Raw genomic sequence first — 20,698 nt, 5'->3', positions numbered from 1 at the left:
CATTTATAACCATCAAGCGCTCTTAAATAGCTCCATTCTATAGCCTTGCCAGTAGGACTCAAAGATAGGTCTCTTCTTCACCCCTTCTAGACAGCTGTTTATACATACAACTCTTTATATACTCTTCCACTAAACTAGGGTTGTGCAAAATTTTTACCCCAAAGGCTCTGAGCTCTTGTTGCCAGTGCTGGAAACAGAAAGGGCTAGCATCAAACTAACAGTCAAACTAGACGAGACATCAGACACGAAAATGGCACATGTCAGTTTCCCTCAAGTTTTGACTGGAGAGCAACCTTCTGGGAGCGCGCTGGGGCCAGCTGAAGCAGGTGCAGGGCATGCAATGCAGCACACCACGTGGGTCCAGGCAGGGTGGAGAACAGGGCAGTGGGTCAGCCAGCCAGATGCCAGCTGTGGAGGTGAAGGGAGCGATGCTGGCTGGCTCCTCCTCGGCAGTGACAACCGCTGGAGAAGAAACTCAAAGGGAAAAGCTGCAGCTCCCACTTTTCCCACCCACCCATCTCCCTGTCACCAGAAACTCACAGCTGCAGGTCACCATGGCAAACTCATGTAAAGGTAATGTGTAGTTTGGCCCTTATTTAGGCATTTTCTGCCTCACTTTTCTGCTAAATATGGCAGCAAACCTGGGGGTTATGACTGCATATGTACTGAAAGAAAGGAGAAGCCAATCCTGGCTCTCTAACAAGCACACCTGTATGATAAATACATGTTTTTCTCATTTACACATTTTTTTTTGCCAGTGTACAGCTTCAAAACAAAGGGTGAAGCAGCTCTTAAACCCTGAGAGTTAATGCAACCTCCATTTTTTCTTGGCTCCCTGACATAAGATGTCTGCAGCTCTTGAGGAAAAAAATGTGCTCATCAGTTCACTACCTCATCTCCCATTTTAACCACCTAGATGACACCGGGGTTGGGGGGGCAGCTGGGTTCTCTCTCGCTTACTGCTCCATCCCTACAGGCTTTTTTTTTTTAGGCATCAAATTAAAGCTCTTTCATGCATGCTTCTTTGGTTTTTAATCTCTCTCTCTAGAAACACCAAGCGCACAGCAGAAGTGTGGATGGATGAGTATAAGCAGTATTATTATGCTGCCCGGCCTGCGGCTCAAGGGAGGCCATATGGAGAGTAAGTGTCCCCCTCTGGCGGTGAAGGAAAACACAAAGTGATCGACTCAATTGTTTGATGCAGTGGAACCTCATTATGGCTTTATGGGAGCATCGTCCAGCTGTTGGCTTGCCTGCATTTTGTTTCTGTGGGAACAGTTAATTAGATGTTAATAGTAAGCAGATGCTGCATGTATACAGAAATAAAGTCCTTAGTTGCTTGGTATATCAAAAAGCTAGCTTATAGAAAACAATGCCGGCTTTTCTTATCAAAAACAAAAGAGCGAGTGTCCTCTTCTGCCAGAAAATGTCTGTGGTCAATATCTAAGAACGTCTCTTCCTTCAAGTACTGCCCTATTGGGCCAAGTAAGAGAAGTTACTTTCCTGAGTCCAGTGAGTTGGCAGTGTGAATGTGGACAGCCCCAGGGCAAAGCAACAAATAAAGGAGAGGAGGCTGCCAATCGAAATCCTCATTTCCATATTTGCCTTGGAGCAACGGAGTTACTTTACCCTAGAAATGTGGAGTAATTTATTCTAGTTTTATGTAGTTTGTTCCCTAATCCCTATGTTCCTTATCTGTATCTCTGCTTGCTTTTCATCCCTTGCCAAGTTCCTCTATATAGTGTGGATTTAAAAAAATAGTATAAGCACTACCGGTAATGCAATAAAACCCAGATCAACTTTATGATTTGACCCATTTGCTTCTTATAACCTTGAAAGCTCTGGAGAACATTTATTGTTGGTAAGTCTATTCACTCCCCCAGCTGCACATGCACATATAGTCGTGATCAAACTATCAGTAGTAGTGCCACTCAGCAACTTGAAGAGAACCAGGGGGATTAAATCTAATTACCTATTCTCCCCTGCCCCAGTAGATCTTGCTGATTTTCTGCATGCAGGCATAGTTGCTGGACTGGGCTACAAGCTCTGTGTTCAGCACCCGTTGTGGCGGTAGTTCTCATCCAGCAAGGAAATGAGCATGGTAGCTACTTCCGTATGCACAAGCCCACTAACTCAAGTAGTTGTGTTCAGATTCGACAAAGAAACTGCAGTTTGTTCATGATGAGAACTATGCTATAATTGTTTGTGTTTGCACACTGCACCGAGACTAAAGACTTCCTGGTTTGCTACAAACCACAATTTGGTTTTGACTTCAAAATCTAGCATGTGATTGCATATGTTACACACATTTCATGTAAACAAAGATTTCTGACTTTTCTGGGGTTATATAAGTTCTATTTAAAATAAGCTATAGAAAAGTGGATCTGTATTAGTCTTTCCATTTTCAGAACAGGAAAAAGAGACACGCTGTTATATGCTATAAACATATTCATAGCAGATGTGCCATTTTGACATCATGCTTCAAGTGGTTATAGTGGTGGGAGTAAGTTGCTGGCCTTCCAACAATCAACTTCAAAGCAACTTGTTGAAAGTTACCCTCTGAGTCAGTGGCATAAATAAAGGACTCCTAATTACCACTAAATTTTTGCCACTGACTAGATTTATGGCATGATTTAGGTCTGTTTCAATATGTAACAGTATGTACTGCATAATTATAGTTGAAAATATTTTCTTTCCTACAGCATCCAGAGCAGAGTGGAGTTAAGAAAGGCCTTGAAATGTCATACCTTCAAGTGGTATCTGGAAAATGTTTATCCAGAACTTAGGTACTCGCCGTTTTTCTTATCCTTTCAGAAACATCCTTTTTTTTCAGTTGATAAATCACTAAGAGGGGACGTTCTTCCTTAACATCCATTTAATAATAAGGTATTGATCAAGCTTTCTCTTGTGATAAAGTCATCACATGTGTAAATACTTTTCTTTCTGTAGCTGTTACCATAGTGTACAAATTTAATCATGTGGTGACTCATTTGCCTCAGAGATTGTCATATAACTCAGCCCTCAATCCTTTTCAAAGAAGGATCTCCTTGGCACATCAAAAACAATGTCTATGAAATGTTCCTAGCCTATGGGAAACAAGGGAAGAGGAGAGATTACAATATTATCCAAAGTTCCACTGATTTATTCATTACATTTCTAAACCCACGGTTCCTTCAAGGAGCTTGGGGTAGTCTCACCCATTTATCCTCGCAATACCTCTGAGAAGCATTGCTGTGATGTTTAGAATATTGGACTAAGGCCAAGATACAAAGCCTCACTTTGCTTTGAAGGCCACTGGATGACTTTGGGCTAGTCACATTCTCTTGGCCTAAGCTGCCTCACAAGGGCTATTGTGAAGATAAAATGGATGGGGAGAGAAATCATATATACTACCCTGCTCCTTGCAGGAAGGGTAAAAGAAAAATCAAGTAAATAAGCTGAGAGAAAGTGCTGCAAAATTAGCCAGTGGTCTTTCTCTTAGCTAAATGCAGATTTCCCCAGTCCAAATCCAACATTCTGTCTAGTACATCGTAGTGGCTGTCCTCTACCTTTTAAAATGTAGGTAGCAGCTTAAGCCAAGTAAAAACTGATTGTCCTTATTCTGGGACTCTCTTCTTAGAATTCCTGAGGAATCACTCTATCAATCTGGAATAATACGGCAGAGACAGAGATGCCTGGAATCCCAGAAAGCTGAAGGACAGGAGTTGCCGGTAGTGATCCTGAACCCCTGCATTGTCAGCAAGACCACAGCTGCAGTGGCACAGGTGACTTTTAGGACTTTGCACACTGCAACAAACATAAAGGTTGCTATTAACTTTTCAGTGAGGTATTTAAAATATGCTGTGTCCTTATCACATTCATCATCGTGACAACACTGTAAGATAAGTCTTTTCTACAGATGGAAAAAGGGAGGCTGACAAAATGACTGGCTGAGATTTGTTGACTTGATTTCGTGGCTAAGGTGGAACGTTTATTTGTACAACCTGATCTTTGCCTTTCTCAGCTGACAACACTCAATGAAATAGCATAAAACCATCAAAACTAATAGCAATGTAAGATATAAAAGAATCAAAACAGAGAATTAACACAGTAACACAGAGAAGGCACATTCACATCATCAGTAGTCACCAAGTGCATTTCCAGAGTCAAGGTCAATCTCCAGGTTCAATAGCAAATGCAAATTCTTTGGTAAATAGAAACATCTTTTCTGTGGCACACTATTTCAAAGCCAAATTTGTTCGTTTTGTATAGTGAAAACAGCAGTTCAACAAAACAATACAGCAATAAAAGCAACACAGCAATAAAAGCAGCATGATCCAGCGTAAAATTTCTTTGAGCAGAACAATGCCTTCAAAAGTTTAACTGGTGTCATGCCAGGTGAAGTCCTTTGGAGGGTGTTCCCCAGGGGAGATGACACAACAGCAAAGGCCCTCTGAAGGTGGGGTCTAGGAAGAAGGGCTAGTGATGAAGATTCTCTAAACAACTTACACAGGGACTTTTAAGTGTAGGGAGATGCAATGTTAGCAGGGAAGAGGGTTTGTCAATTTCATCTTTGCCTCCCCAAAGGGGAGGTGAAATTGATAGAGCCTTTGGGGAGGGGAAGATGAAATTAACAAACTCAGGAGCAATCTCTCCAACTCTGTCTTTTTAAACTACACTTCCCAGCTAACATTGCATCTCCCTACACATGAGCATCCCCATGTAAGATGTCTTGTGTAGAGAGACCCAAAGATAATGAGAGAGGCTTGGGCATCCCCAAATGTGTGGAATTTAAAAGCAAAATCAGTACTTTGTATTGAGGTTAGGAAAGATCAGGCAGCCTGTGAAGTTCAGTCAGTGAGATGTGTAAGAAGTCTTGACCCCAAGAAGTCAAGCAGTTAAGGTGGAATACAGAATAATAGCAATACCACTGAAGAAAAAACCTCACCCTTGTCAATGTTAGATCTTGTCTCCAAAGGAAAGTACCCAGCATATATCTTGTGGTGTAAGAACACCCCAGGATTGAGGCTATTGCCAGCCCTCCACTAGACAACTTCTGAGTTCAATTGCTACTCAAAAGTGATCCTCTCTGTAATTGCTCACACGGTGCATCAGCTTTTGTTTCTAAACAAGAAAGTCACACATAGTGAGTTAGCTGTTTTATGGTCTGTGGAGGAAGTTGAGCCACTCACCATTATATCTGCTGTCTAAAAGGGCATTTCAAGATTGCCATCATTACTATTCACCTGTGATAACAATTCCAAAACTGGAGCTATGCAAACATTCTCCCAGTAACACAGAGAAGGCACGTGCATGCTATCAGAAGTCACCGAGTGCATTGCCAGAGGCAAGGCCAATCTGCAGGTACAAAAAAGACACTGAGTATATTTCAGACAGGATATTTCAGAATTCAGTTTGAGGACTGTGCTCTTTGAATGGTTTCCCATGTAAGACAGCACAAAAACTCTTGGTCACCAGAACAAGCCAAGGCTTCTCCATGCCATGCTAGCTTTCTATACATAGGTGAGTATTCAAGCAAACAATCCACCACCTGCATTTTTTTCAGTGGTATGGGAATAGGACTTGGATTTCCCTTCAGTATTCATTGGTCAGATGCCCATGGGAAGGCATCCCCCACATCGTAATACTACAAGCTGCCATGTGTCTCTCCACACCCATCATTTTCAAGGACACAATAACGTTTGAACTAGCACCACTTTTACAGACTCAGAATGAAGGCAAGAGTTACTTTGTGGTGTCTCCAGCACCTTAAAAGTGGCACCACTGATAACATTTGTAAACTTGCTCCCAGATCAATGCGCTTATCCAGAGAGCAAATGTGCAGCTCTTGCTTTGGGGACATCCTATCACAGATATTCTCAGCATCCCCAGTATCAAAGCAGCGAAGGATGCATTCTTCCACTAGATAACCCATATTGTGAGCATATAAGGCACTTCCTTACTTTCATGGTGCATCTGTCTGTGTTCAGGATGCAAGCAACAGTCACATGGTTCTTCTTCAAGGATCAGAAGGATAAAATGAGAACTATAATTTCCTCTAATCTTTCAGACCTATTTACTCTTTTCTGTAGTTCAATGAGAGTGCAGAATTGCAATGAGATCTTTTAGTTCATACTCTGCATTCATTCACTATTAAATTGCCTGGTAAAAAAGAAAGAGCTTAATGAGGCTGACCTCATTTCCCCCCACTGACTACACAGTGTCAATCAGAGTGTATTCTGTGAACTAAATTAACAATTAGATACCATTTATAACAAAAAGGTGTTCTCCATGAGCTGATAAAATTATAATTTTGATGTGACAATACTGAAAGTTCAGTTAAATATCAGCAAAGAACCACAACCCTGTTCTCTCTGTGTCTATGATTTCAAGGTGTGACAGCTTTCATTTCCAAATTATACTGTCTCAAGATGTAAATTACTTTTTTTGGTATCTATGGTTCTGAAGGACAAAATACTGCGTTTTCTGTATAGCAAGCCTTATTTGGGAAACCAGAGCCACCAGCAGACTTATGGGCAAACAGAAATTCCAAGAAACCAGTGTCATTAATGTTGCCTCATTGAAGCCCACAAATCACTCATTCCATTGCTTTCAGTAAAAATGCTCACGGTAAAGCATTTTCTTATTTATATAGACTGTATTTATTTAAATTTTCTTTTCACCTGGCAATAGCCAGGGGTTCTAGGCTGGTAAATATATCTTTTTAAAATGCATGAACAGACCAATTAATAGAAGACAGAGGAACTCACTAAAGCCTCGGTCCTTCCCATTAATTCCCATTAATGCCTGCTGTTAAACACCAGCCTACTGGATCAGCTTTACAGTGCTTATGAAAGATAACAAGGGTCCACTCTCTTGGGAGTCTGTGCCCTTAATAGTGCCTCACTACATGCCCTGACCTAGAGTATAGGTTGCTGTGCTAACTTGGATGATTACAGCCATTGACCCAGAGGAAACCACTGAAGAGTCTGCAATAGCACTTAGAGATGTCTCTCCTTGTGCATCCTCATCTTGTACAATATAATTAAATAACAGCCAGTCTTCTGCTGTCTTGCTGAATCACAGAACCCTTTTGGAGTGTGGAGTCTTTCAGAAGACCATTGCTGCTGTTCCTCTGTGTACAGTTCAACCCATGAACAGCCTGATTCCTCATATCTACCACATCAATAGGAGGAAACTGTGGGTGGGGCTACCTGGCCTCCAGGGCATGTGCCTATTGATTTGGTTTTGCTATGCTCAATTGCAAAGCACTTTCCCATCAAAACTGAATACAAGTCCTCTGAATCACTCACATGGACATATGAAGCTGTCTTATATTAAATCAGCAGCCTAAGTAGCCTAGTTTAACCCAGGCTCATCAGAGTTTGGGAGCTAAGCAGGTTTGGCCATGGTCAATACTTGGATGGAATATCACCAAGCAAGACTGGGGTTGCTATGTGGAGGAAGTCAATGGTGAACCACTTCTACTCATCTCTTGCTTAGAATGCCCCATGGATGGGGTCACTGTGAGTCGATTGAGACTCAATGGCATGTTCTTCTTCCTCTATAGTACATCAGACCATTGATTAATCAAGGTCAATACGGTCTGCTATGACTGGCAGCACTCCAGGGTCTCAGCTAGAGATCTTTTACATCAGCAGCTACCTCAACCATTTCACTGGAGATGCTGAGAATTGAACCTGGGACCTTTTGCATGCAAAGCAGATGTTCGACCACTGAGCCACAGCCCCTGGAGTCCATTGCCTCAAATCCCAGATGTATTTTACCGTAACTATTTTATTTGTATACATAAAGGTTTTTTAAAAAACACAATTTTATTGCCAATGATAAATATGACTCACCTAAAATTTCATTCCAGTATGTTTTGCCCCTGAGACCAATTCAGTCAGTAGCAGAGAAAGACTAGACTTGGCTTCCTCATGACCATTTGTTTCATAGCTGAGGGAGAGGCTGGGGGGAGCTCCCTTTGGAGCCTTGCCTGTACAGCACACACAGCAGCCATGGCAAGCGATCCCTGACACCCTCCCCAACCCTCCGAAATGGAGCCTGCTGCCACTGCAGTGCTGCTGCCGCTGCAAATCAGAAGCTTGGCATTTTCTGGCCTTGTTTATGTCTCGTTTGCGAAAGGAATTGATTGATTTAGCTCTTCACTAGAGAAATGCATCTGAGGGTAAATAATTGATCGTAATTTTGCCCTGGTTTTGTCTAATGAAGATGTCACCGTTTGGCTGGTGCATTGGCTTTCTGTTAGAACAGAGCATCAGTTGATATTAAACTTTGCAGTAACCTTCTTGGAATAGATTTCTGACTCTGGGATTCATTTAATAAACCCATTAATCATTAGCAGTTCCAAGAAAGCTGACAAGCTTCAGAAAAGAAATCAGAAGCCTCTTAGGCCTGGATACACTTGAGCACATCGTCAACAGCAGCCACAGCATCAAAATGACTGTGCTCTGAGAAAGTGGCTGTCAGTCTCCGGAAAGAAAATAAGAAATAGAAGGCAGGGCAGCAGTCTCTGGGTTTTGTTTTTTTGCTGCTCCCACTGTTTGCCTCTCAAAATATCTTGTGACTGGGTGAATCACAGCACCACTGTTTGTTAGTGCAGTATTTTGGTCTTAACAGTGTGGAAAATACAGCCAGATGCTCTGATGTACCTGCTTTCTCCTAGAGCATTCTCCTACTTTAACATGGTGAGCACCTCCAACAAGGCAAGGAATTATTTGAACCTCCCCTAGTGTAACTAAGGCAAACTGCAAGACTGGTCCTCAACTTGCGGGCAAATTGGTTAACTGGAAATTTTTATGAAGAGTGTATAGCTTTGAAGCCTCTGTAAGGAAGGAGGCATCCTAGGGAATGAAGAACATTACATAAAAGCAAGTGACTGCCCTTCTCCTGCGCTGTTGTTCTCCCTTAATGCCCAGGAGAGGGTGGTACTCTGCCTACTAGTTTAGTCAATACATTTGAACACATGAATCTGCCTTATACTGCCTTATAGAGCATTAGTCTATCAGTGTCAATATTGTCTGACTGGCAGCCATTCTTAAGGCTCTTCGGCCTTTCATATCACCTGATCATTTTAACTGGAGATGCCAGGAATTGAATCTGGGACCTTCTGCATGCAAAGCAGGTGCAGTGAGCCAGTCTTTTGCTCAAACAGCCTGCGCTTCCCCTAGAGAGACCCAATTCAATATTTCATAATAATTGCTCCTAGTGGTTCATGGATCTAATTTCATTAGTGATAGTTTGCTGGTATTCCATAAAGGTTCATTTCTGAACATGGAAGCACACTAGTCATTATACAGCAGTGGCTCTCTTAGGGTATGGACTACATATTCCACTTTGAATGGTAAGAAATGGAGGAAAGGAGAATGATGTGAGTGGCTTTGGGTCCCCATTGGGGTGAAAGGTTGGGTATAAATGAAGTAAATACAATAAAAATACAATACATTTCCTAGCAGCAGGATCTCTGCTGAACTGAGGCCCATCTTATTCATAAGGCAATGTGAGATGGCAGAGGCAGAGTGAGGAGTTAAAAAACCCAGGAGCAAGTCAAGCTGAGGGGCTTCATCCCCCCCCCCCCCAGCCAGCACTGCCAATATGTCATTTCAACTTGCTTCCTTGCCCTATTTTATTCTCTATTGAATGGTTATTGAATGCCCAAGCCACTGAGCGTATTGACATACACTATGTAAACTGCCTTGAGTCTCAGTGAGAAAGGCAGACTATAAATAGCATAAACAAAGTAAGACACACTCTGCCCCTGGCTGAAGTCATTGGAGTCACCCCAGCACCCTGCTGCAACCATTTACTCCTATAAATGAATGGCTTTCTAAAAAAGTGAAATGCTGTACTTCAAACAGAGTTATGAAAAGAACTAAACCTGCTTCTCACCTATGACTCTGGGTGAGCCAGCCTGCACTGCCATAGCTCCTGAAGGGATGTGCGTGTGGTTAACGCATCCCTGTGTGCAAACTGGGCATTCGCTAGCCCAATATTTTATGTCTTCACCCACTCAATTCCAACCTATAGTCTGTCCTTTTCTCTCAAGTATCTGTACTTTGCTTAAAGAATGCATCTCATGCCCTGGAAATTATCTTTACAGATGCCTCTTTAGTGGGATGTGGATTCTGCACTTGTTTCTTAATGTACGCAGCACATAAAAGGGCATTCAGGAAACCTTTCATGTGTGTAGTGGAAGCAGTCAAGTAGTGAAGCAGCAAATAAAGTTGCCCCTCTTTGGAAGCCAAACAATTCCTTGTGAAAAGTGTTGAGTCTGTGTGGTAGGAAGGCCACAGAGAAAATAGAGGGGTTGGGGAAGGGCGCTTCAGCAGTTCATGCTCCAAATGGTGACTCATTTCATATGCTAACGATTTTCCATTGAAATCCCAGCTACATTAACGCTGCTGGAGGCTTGGGACTATTTCTCAAAGCTTTAACATCATTCAAGGTGACACCTGTCACTGCTCCTCAGCATCATAATGAATTCAAGAAATAATGTAAAGTATCATCTTTGGCTGACTTTCGTAAGGCTGGTGATGCACCCTTCCCTCCCCTGCCATTTAATCAGATGGAAACCAGATGGCAGCCTCCGATAAAAGTAAGGGAAATCTTCAGCACATGGATGTCATTTACTCATGGAATAGTGAGGGGGGGCAGGACAGCCTCCTCCTCCTCCACCACGACCTTGTTTCACCTCTGATCCATTCACTATCATTATGACAGATACAAGATGAAAACTTTTTAGCAATATTCATTCAGGAATCATAAGCTGAAACTTTTTTCTTTTCACATTCAGTATTGTTGGGGGTCAGAACCACCCCCATAATTTTAGAAGGCTTATGGTTATGGTTATGCCATAAACTCCTTCTCTGAATGTGCTTCCAGCACTAAAACTACTGCCCAAGCAGGCAGGAAAACATGAAAGCTGCTGCCCATGCAGGCAAACCAGATACTGCCCAGGAGATGGAACATGCAAAGATGGGGAGAAACAGGCGCAGCCAGCTCAACCCCGCCCCCTTGCCCTGGAGGCGTACTAAGGACTTAATACAATAAGGCTTTCCCAGAGTTCCTGAATTAAACAACACAACCCACCCTGTTGATCTCACCTTAACCACTTTCCTATTCTATCAGAGAACCGATAGCCTCACTCATCCACCTTGCAGGTCATCAATCATAATTTGATGACTTTAGTTCTGCTGGGGAAGGCTTAATCAAACCTTTCTAGTTCTTTGTTACACGCTGGAGATGGTTCACTGGCTTATTGTCCCATTTTGAGAACAGTTTGCTAGCTCTTTGTCTTGCCCCAGAGACAACTTCACAATCCTGTGTCCCACCCCGGGATCAACCAGTCAAGCCTTTGTTTTGGGGGGTAGAAGATGCAATCTTGCCCCAAGGTAGGATCCATGGTACAGACTGCCCCTCAGCCCAAACTGTGTGCATGCTTGGAACCAGCATCTGCCCCTTGAACACCATTTGAGCCCTCCTATCTTGAAGCGCTGGCCACTCAATGTTCATCCTCTCTCTCAGACGTCTCAACCTTTACTCTCTCTCTTTCCTAGTTAGCCTTGAATGCATGTTGTGAATGTGTGTTCTGCACTGTTAATCTTTGTTAGTTTCAATAAAAAATCCCTTTTTGTTTGAAATATCTGTTTATTGAAAGGAGTTCTCTAGCTAGGATAATCCTTGTATACATTGGTGGAGATCCCTCAGTTACCCCCTCTCGCTGCCTCCTCCTTGCTGCTGATTCCCCACAAGGAGCCCTTCCCTTTGGGTAACAGTGTGGCCATTTCATGCATGTGCTTTTGGTGCTTACTTAAAAAAAACCAAACCTGATCCTCCTCCTCCTTTTTGTCAAACAGAATTAATCCCTCTCGTGATGAAGCCATTGCCTGAGTGCTCCACCTCACATACAAACCCCACTGAACTGAGTCACTTCTTTGGAGACATTTGTCTCCACAGTGCTCCATGCTCTGATCACATCCAAGTTTTATATTATTGTAAAGTGTGGGGCTGCCTTTGAGCATGGCTTCAAAAACTTCATTTGGTCCAAAATGCGGCAGCCAGGCTATTGCCAGGGGGTTGGTTACAGGGATCATATCACCCTCCTGTTGAAAGATCTACACTAGTTACCCATCTGTTTCAAGGCACAACTCAAAGTTCTGGTTCTTACCTTTAAGGCCCTAAATAGTTTATGGCCAAGGTACCTCCTCTCAAGTTGTCCAGCCTGCCAATTAAGATCTCTCTCTCAAGCCTTGCTCTCTGGGCCCCCACCTTCAGAGCTCAGATAGGTGGTAACCAGAGACTGGACATTTTCTGTGGTGGCACCTTGCCTTTGGAAGGCCCTCCCCCTTGAGGCTCACCTGGCACCTACTTTACTTACTTTTAGGTGCCAGGTTAAAACGCATAATTTTACCTAGGCTTTTAATTAGGGTTTTTATCTTACCAGCTTTTTAATGGTCTGCTTCTTTTTTATGAATAGTTTTATGCTGCTTATGACTAATGGCTTGTATTTTTGTAATGGCTTGTGTTTTATACTGTGTTTTTTAATTGTAAGTCACCTCAGACTGTACTCTGAAGAGGCAGCAGAGAAATATTCTGGGTGGATGGATGGATGAGAGATATCTTGGCAGATGATATAGTCTGCTTGGATGATAGCTTGCTACATGCATCTGTCTTACTCCACTAGCCATACCTGTGGCTTTCTTTGGGGTATTTAGTGCTCCATAGTGGGAAACAGGATGTTGGACTAAATGGGCCCTTGGCCTGATCCAGAAGGCTTTTCTTAGGCTCTTAAACCAGGCAGAAAAGAAAATATATATTGTCCTCAGAGTAGTTGTATGATTACTGCACGTTTTCTCTCTGTTATTATGATAGGTACTAAAAAGATGAGTGTTTGTGCTTGCCCTCTTTCCAATTCTATATTGTTCAATACAGCAATGTATTCATTTATTTTAACCATTTATATTTCACCCTCAATCAGACAACTGGTTCCTGTGATGGCTAACAGAGTATTTAGAACAATTTTAAAACTGCAAGAAAAGCCAAAAATAAAAATTCATTTTTCAAAATATTAAATAGCAGAAACATAAAAATGTATTAAAATAAGCAATCATCAGAGTTAAAATCCAAATTAAAATCTAAAGGAGCCAAGTAACAGCAGAATAAAGCAATCATTCTAGGGGAGAGGGATAGAAGAAAAAGAAAAGCTCATCCCAAAGCCTGGAAGAAAAATGCAACTTCACCAGCTGCCCTGTTCATAGTCCTGTTCTCACCATTACAATTATAGATACAGGCCAGCAGCATCTCAAAAATGAGCCTGCTGATGCAGGGAGGGCGGAATATAAATTGAATAAAATAAAATAAATAATAAATATAATCTTAAATTGGTGATGGATAGCACTATTAAGTCACAGTCTACTTATGGCAACTCTGTAGGGTTTTCAAGGCAAGAGACTTCCAGAGGTGGTCTGCCATTTCCTGCCTCTGTATGACAGACCCAGACTGCCTTGGTGGTAAACCATCTAAGTACTAATCAGGGCTGACCCTGCTTAGCTTCCAAGATCTGACGAGATGGGGTTAGCTTCGGCCGTCCAGGTCAAGGCAATCTTAAATGAGAGTGCAAAATTAGTCAACTATATAACCTTCATTTGTTTGTTAATATGCCTAGATCTTTTGGAATCCTCATTAGGCTGCATTCCATCTCTCTGCCCACATATCCAGCCACTTGGATTTCCACACTGGTCGCTCCTAGTCTTGTTCTCTTACTGTAGCAACAGTAAGAGAACATTCTGACAAGATTTTGGATGTCACAGTGGATCCACCACCACCGACCTTCCAATCAGGATCCCAGAGCTGTCATATAAAATGCACAGTTGGAGACATGTTGACCTTCTTACTATCTTATTGCTAGTAATTGCCTTCCTCAGTGCTGTACTATCCATGAGAATGTCAGTCCTTCACTCTTTTCCACTTAAATCTCTGACATTTGCACATGGTTAAATCAATGTGGAAATAATGGAAGAAACATTGGAGTGATTGGACAAGAAGGTGAGGGAATGACACAGTGGAAATCTAGATTTGGGAGCCCTCAGTACAAGCTTGGTAGGTGATACTGTGATTGTGATGAGAATGAAGAGAGAGATGTCTAATCCAGAGAAAGAGAGAGAGGACTGATCCTTTGCAGGGATCATATTTGGAGCATAAGGAAAGACAATGAAGAGGAACCTATCACTAACTAAGAGCCAAACTAAAAGTGACGTCTTACACAGGTTGGACACTAGTCAGCTTCCCTCAAGTTTTGATGGGAAATGTAGGCCTCCTGGTCTTGCAGCTGTAATGCAGAGCCAAGCTGTAAAACCAGGGCGCCTACATTTCCCATCAAAACTTGAGGGAAGCCGACTAGTGTCCAACCTGTGTAAGACGTCACTTGTAGTTTGGCTCTAAGAGATTAGACTGACTGGAAGACTGTCATGAGGACAGCATAATGTGGAAAGGAAGCTAAAGAGGAAGCAATCGTTGTCAACTGTCAAAGGTGGTAGAGAGCCCAAGAAGAATTAGAAGTGAATTTTTAAGAAACCTCAAATGCCCTGAAATAGTTGGCTCATCATTTGTACATTTACTGTTGGCCTATTAAAAACCAACATTGTGAGACTCGTGTGTTACTTGGCCCCCAGAGAAATAATCAGGACTTCAGTGAATTGAATGCAATGAGAAAAACCCATGTTAGGAAAAGTCAGAAAGTGGGCACTGAGCACAGGGAAAATCATCAATAGGGAGAAGAGGTTGAATAGGTTTTTGTAAGGGAGATCTGTGCATGCTAGAGAAGATAATGGAAGATGAATGAGAAAGAAGGAGGAAATAGAATTAAAGAGGAGCAAGAGTTTGATGTCCTCTTTTTGTTTCAGGAATGGACATACACTTACAACCAGCAAGTCCGTCATAGTCAATTATGCTTGTCGATACAAACCCTCTTTCCAGGTTCCCAGGTGGTGCTCTTACCTTGTAAAGAAGGAGATGGAAAGCAGGTAAGTATGTTCTTTCTCTAACAATCTTAAAGCCAGAGAGGTTTCAACCTTCCAATTGATCATAACATCAAAGAGAAGTTATTTTTCTCAGAGATTTCACTAAAGCTTCTAAACATGTTTAGAAGAATCAACAAAGGTGGAAAATGTCCATTGGCATAATGGTTCTTTTGTCTAATCAGTAGCCGCTTCATATTTTAGGCAAAAAAGCTTGCAAAAATGGCCACACGCTCCTCAGGAAATGGTCAGAAATGAGTTAGGCTTACTCGGAACAAGCTGCTTAACACTTGTGAACAGAAGTTCAAATCCAGATTTGCCCAGCAACTAATCAAAGATCACATAGATTTGCCAAAATTTGAACAAGGTAGAAAGAAATCAGGGATATGCATTTAAAACAGGAACAAAATAATTTTTTTTTAAATCCATGTAATGTTACCATACTATATGAACATTTTCTGTTTCTTTACCTATACCAGGATGGGACCAGAGCTTGGATTGGTCATTAGACAATAAAATACTGGGATTCTAATTGTGCACACAGAGAATTCATCCACAGATACAAGAACATCAAAAGCACATCTTTTTCTATCTTGGCTTATTTTTTAGTGTTTTTGTATATGTTAGTAGGTAGGTTAGTAGACACAAGTGGTGGTTAGCTTGCAATGGTAAAGTAGTTAATGGATGGACTTCCCACATGTTTTGCAATGTTGTTAACAACGTGTATATGTAGACACTCCAGAGTAGAGGTGTTCTTGGTCCAGAAAACAGACCAAAATTTGACATGGTCCAGACTGGTTTGTGGTTCGCAAACACACGCTTCATGGGACTCACCTTTTTCATGAACTTTGGTCCATTTGGGCCGGTCTGTTGGTCCATAGTCTGTGAATACAGACATCTTCACTCTGATCAATCAATTCCCTAGGCAACAGACCTTCTGCAGCCCTTAAAAACTTGATCTTGGTCTGCCAGAGAGCTCCCATTCTGCTCTATGAGAGCAAGGAAGAAGAATTCATTCCCTAGGCAACAGAAGGGTGGATGTTCTGCAGCCACAGGAATACCAATCTTAGCCCTCAAAACCTTGATGGGCAGCTCTGCCTGCCAACCAGAGAGCTCCCATTCTGCTCTATGTGAGCAAGAACAAAAAATGAATTCCCTAGGCAATGGAGGGGTGGACGTTCTGTAGCCCTCTGCCTGCCAACCAGAGAACTCCTATTCTGCTGTATGTGAGCAAGGAGGAAGAATTAATTTCCTAGCCAACAGAAGGGTGGATGTTCTGCAGCCATGGGAACACCAATTTTAGCCCGTGTCTGGTGCTGGGGCTGGACTTAGGGAATGCCCCAGGGACACCCACCCCAGAAACTAGGCTTGCAGCCCCCCAGTCCAGCCCCACCACCCATAACACTCACCCAGCCAGGAGATGACAGACGTCAGAGACACCAACAAGGGCCAAGAATGCCAAAGAAGCCCCAAGTGCAGAAAGTTCAGGCAAAGCCCCAGGTGCAAGAAGCTCAGGCAAAGCCTCAACAACAGGAGGCAGGCTAGGCTATGCCTCCTGGGTCCTAATGACTGCCAGTTACCCAGTAAGGGCTCCAGGGCAGCCTCTTCCCTTAGCCCAGGGGAAGAACAACAGCCCAGCCAGAGGGAGAAGAGACAGAGGGCAGAGGCAGCCAGCCAGCACCAACTCAAGCAGCAGGCTAAAGGCAGTAAAAGAGGCACTAGGCCGCACTACTACCCAGAGACTGGCAGGAGAGGTACAGCAGCACAGCAAACCAACAGGCAGGCTAGAAGGGGCAAGAAGTAGCCTGGAAGAGCCAGCAGCAGAGCAGCCACAGGTGTGGCTACCTAAGGCAGCCCAGGCAGCAGCTAGGTTGTTAGGGCCGGGGCTAGGAGGTGGAGGCTGGGATTGGTGAAGGGATAAAAGGGGAGTCCCCCCCCCCACAAGTGGGAGTGGAGGGTAAGGAGTCAGATGAGAAGTGTGGGGAGATGAGGAAGAAACAGGAGTACTTTGAGAAGGCAGGGACTGCAGCTAAAGGGGCAGTGGCTGACCCCAAACCCAGGAGTGCTGCCAACCCAGAGGGGAGAGCGTCACAGCCCTCAAATCCTTGATGGGCAGCTCTGCTTGCCAACCAGAGAGCTTCCATTCTGCTCTATGTGAGCAAGGAGCAAGAATCAATTCCTTAGGCAATGGCTGGGAAGGTGTCTGATTTTGCTTCATTAGAACTTTTTTGGTGCTGCAAGCTAATGCAAGTCAAGTGGTATTTGCGACTTCTGGTATCTACTGGAAGTTTCCTGGGGGCTGCTGCTTTAGAAGTCTGTAACTCAGACCTCCGAAATGCAATCTTGGCCAAACTTGGAGGGTAGCTGGAGGAGAGCCTGCTGAAGCTTTGCTGCAACTTTGGCTTCTCTGAGTGTGAAACGGGTGGTCCTAGGGCCCCCTGAAGTGACAGACCACAGACCAATGAACAGGTCCGTGAACGGGCTGGTCTGTGAAAAGTTCATGGTCTGTGGTCCATAAAAATTGACGGACCACGGGCCAGCTGTACATGGCATTTTCCTGGTCCATGCCCACCTCTACCCCAGAGTCAAAAGTTGGAAGTCTGGGAGCATTTTAAAAAATGTAGAAACTCTGCTATCTTTAACTCCCTGCCATCTACTTTTTAATATATATATATATTATTTGTTGAGCACCTAGAGTCACTTTAGACTGACACAGTGGTACCTTTAGTACTATAAGAGCAAGTGGCAAGGACCTCATACCACTGGTTTAAGCCTCAAACCTGCACTGCATCACAGAAACTAGTACATGCTTTCTCACTCAGCCATCCACCAACCAATTATATTTGTCAGAGATTTCTCTTTGACCATGAGACCAATGCTCCTTGAAATTTTCTCAGTGGTTTTGAAAATTTGTCAGAGTGCATCCTAACACTCAGAACCATCCATTAGTTTAATGGGTTGTTCCTCAGCTTCTCTCAGGATCACAGCAAACAGGGTTTTCCAAGTTAAATTGTTGCCATAAGTTCTAATTTCTCTTCTGCTACAACAAGCTGTTAATACAATCGGTCAGGAAACACCAACAAGAAAATAGATACAGTGCTGGTCACACATTCCCTCATTCACTGTAACCCACTGCAAACTCTAAAAATAACTTAGGCAAGTGTTTCATGTCATGCTGAATCTGATCTCTTTGCATTTCTCTTTTCTCTCTGAAGCGATGGAGTAAAATTGGTTCTCACATTGAGCATGTGGCCACACGTTACTGCCTGGACACTGAAATGGTGGGGGACACCAATGAAAACATGAGAGAAGTTGTGATTAACCCTTGCGAGAGCACAGCCATGAGTCAACGGTGGGAGATGGTGATGTCCTGACCATGCCTGGCAATATGACAACAAATTTTGTCAGGAAGAGCTTTGCAAAGAACAGCCAAAGCCATTGTACAAGCTTTGGGGGTGGGGTGGGGGCTTGCCTTATAATAGGGCACAAGCCAAAGAATAAGGACACGCAGCTGTGCCTAGGTTAAATAAAGCACATAAGTGCTGGCTCTGAGAGCCATAGCAGTAATTGGGCCCAGTGGGGCTGTATACCCATATGGTTAAGAACAACACAATCTGAACATTTCTTTCAATAATATCCCTCATCTGGAATTGAAGCAGGAAAGGCTTCTCATTTTTGAGAAGGGAAAAATGCTGAAATCAGTAAATGCGGTATTTATTTTTGTCATTGGCAAGGTGGTGGGACAGCCTTGGCTAGTAATTGGGAAGACGGGTGAGGGAAGAGAGTTATCTAGTTGTTATGGGAGAACAGAAATGAACATGTTGGGAATTAGCTGAAATGGCCAACTAATCTTGCACTTTTGATTGATGTAACTGAGCACATCTCTGGAAGAGTGCCAGATCTAACCTATATTGCACATTATAATTTGTTTGTGATTGATGTATTTGTTGTGTGCTAGATACTGTGTATGTCTGGCAGAAGAATGAGAAAAAAGTGAATGCCTGTGTTGCTGCCTGAGAGATGTGGTCAAAATCTGTACAGTACACATGGAGAGGGTCATGTTTATACCTGCTACACAAAGCTTTCTTCTAGATTTTGGTAGATCCTGGGCAAGAAACCATCAGTGCCCTCTCCTTAATTGGCAGTGGATGGAGGAGGAGGACAGGGTGCACTCCGACTTTGTACCAAATCCCCTACTTACTGTGTAACTGAGCCTTCATACTCATTCTCTCCCCCCTCCCCCCTCCCCCATTGAGAGCTGACATGATGAACAAACACTCTGGGAAATGCAGGGGGTAGAGCTGCTTTATACAAAGCATCTGGGAATACTGAAAGCAGAGAGAGACTGATGTTGCTTCTGACATTCCCAGGTGCTCTGTGCAAAGTAAAAATTGTTCTTTGCTCAATGGTCTTCTTTTGAAGTTTTTCAAGTGGCCCATCTTTGCCAACTGACAGTATTTGCTATGCTACTACTGAGATCTGCTAATCTCTTCATTGCACAACTACACCACTAACTGTGAAATCCTATCAGAGTTACTCCAGTTTAAGCCTGTGACGGACCCCTTTACTCTCCCATCTGTAATAACATTCAAAAAGAGGTAGTTTTATTTAACAGGCAGGAATTGAGTAAAAGTAATTGGGATGAAAATGCAGAAGTAAATTTTTGTTGGTACTACAGAATACACTTCTCGTAACAGACAAAATAGTATCCTTGAAGCTTATTTTCATATATTCTTGGTTCTTAACAGCGAGAGGTGTTTTACTTTAGATACAGCAACAATGTTTCTTCAGAAAGTTTCTTATGACAGTTCAGGTTTCCTGGAGTTAGTTTAAAACCTTTTTCTCTTCACATGACCTGGAGTTCTCCTCAAGAGATACCTCCCCCCTTAGAAACTGGATAGGAATTAATCTTCTCCTCTGAAGATATAACCATTCTTCTTTTAGCTTGAAATGGAGTCTGAACCCTCTACTCAGTCACTCTTGCCAAAACAGATTCCCAGTTCTCTGGTGTCTGTATAAAGCATACTTCAGTTTATGCTGACACTTAGTGTCTCTCTACACAAGACTTCTGACGCATGTTCTTCATGTTTTGGGAGACACAATGTTAGCTGGAAAGCATAATTTTAAATGACAGGGCTGGGGGAGATTTCTCTGGAGGGGACGGATTCTCTCACAGCCCTCTGCTGCTTCTGGCATGCTGGACTGTCTTCCCTTACAGAGTATTTGCCCTGTTGAGGCTCAGTTAATTCAAAGTTTTAAGCAGCAAGAGTGGCAGGGCAAAGGCTCCAGAAGGGGATACAGTCTGGTATGCCAGAGGTGGCAGAAGGCTATGAAAGAATCCATCCCCTCCAGATTGATCTCCACCAGCTCTGTCTTTTAAAACTATGCTTCCCAGTTAACATTGCGTCTCCCAGCACTTGATGAATATGCACCCAGGTGGCTTCTGTAGAGAGACTCTTAGACTTTGAATTCTTAGATAGAATTATTCCTCAGGACAGAAATACTACAGTTAAGGCACAGGAGTCTTTTCTCTTTACTCTAAAAGTTAACCTGTCTGACTTTTCTTGTTAGACTCACTGACTCCAAATCCTGTCATAAACCAACTGACTGCCTTCAGACAGGTTCTAACTGACCAATCAGAGAAGAGGAAGCAGCCTGTCACTCAAGCTCTCCATTCTAGG

At 43.0% G+C, this 20,698-nt stretch overlaps 1 protein-coding gene across 2 annotated transcripts in view; it reads left to right on the top strand.

Moving 5' to 3' along the window:
• Positions 1–20,332, top strand: part of GALNT14 (polypeptide N-acetylgalactosaminyltransferase 14) — a 356,414-nt gene extending 336,082 nt beyond the window's left edge. For both annotated transcript variants that reach the window (XM_054995704.1, XM_054995705.1), the window contains exons 11-15: positions 1,049–1,141; positions 2,703–2,786; positions 3,620–3,764; positions 14,904–15,023; positions 18,233–20,332. In XM_054995704.1, the coding sequence (XP_054851679.1) occupies positions 1,049–1,141; positions 2,703–2,786; positions 3,620–3,764; positions 14,904–15,023; positions 18,233–18,391 (601 nt within the window). In that variant the 3' untranslated portion in view covers positions 18,392–20,332. The remainder of the gene's footprint in view (positions 1–1,048; positions 1,142–2,702; positions 2,787–3,619; positions 3,765–14,903; positions 15,024–18,232) is intronic.
• Positions 20,333–20,698: the final 366 nt, after the last annotated feature.

The sequence above is a fragment of the Eublepharis macularius genome, chromosome 1 (assembly GCF_028583425.1).
Source record: "Eublepharis macularius isolate TG4126 chromosome 1, MPM_Emac_v1.0, whole genome shotgun sequence".
Lineage (NCBI taxonomy): Eukaryota > Metazoa > Chordata > Lepidosauria > Squamata > Eublepharidae > Eublepharis > Eublepharis macularius.
The sequence above is the reverse complement of the archived record's forward strand: the minus strand, read 5'-3'. Positions and strand labels throughout refer to the sequence as shown.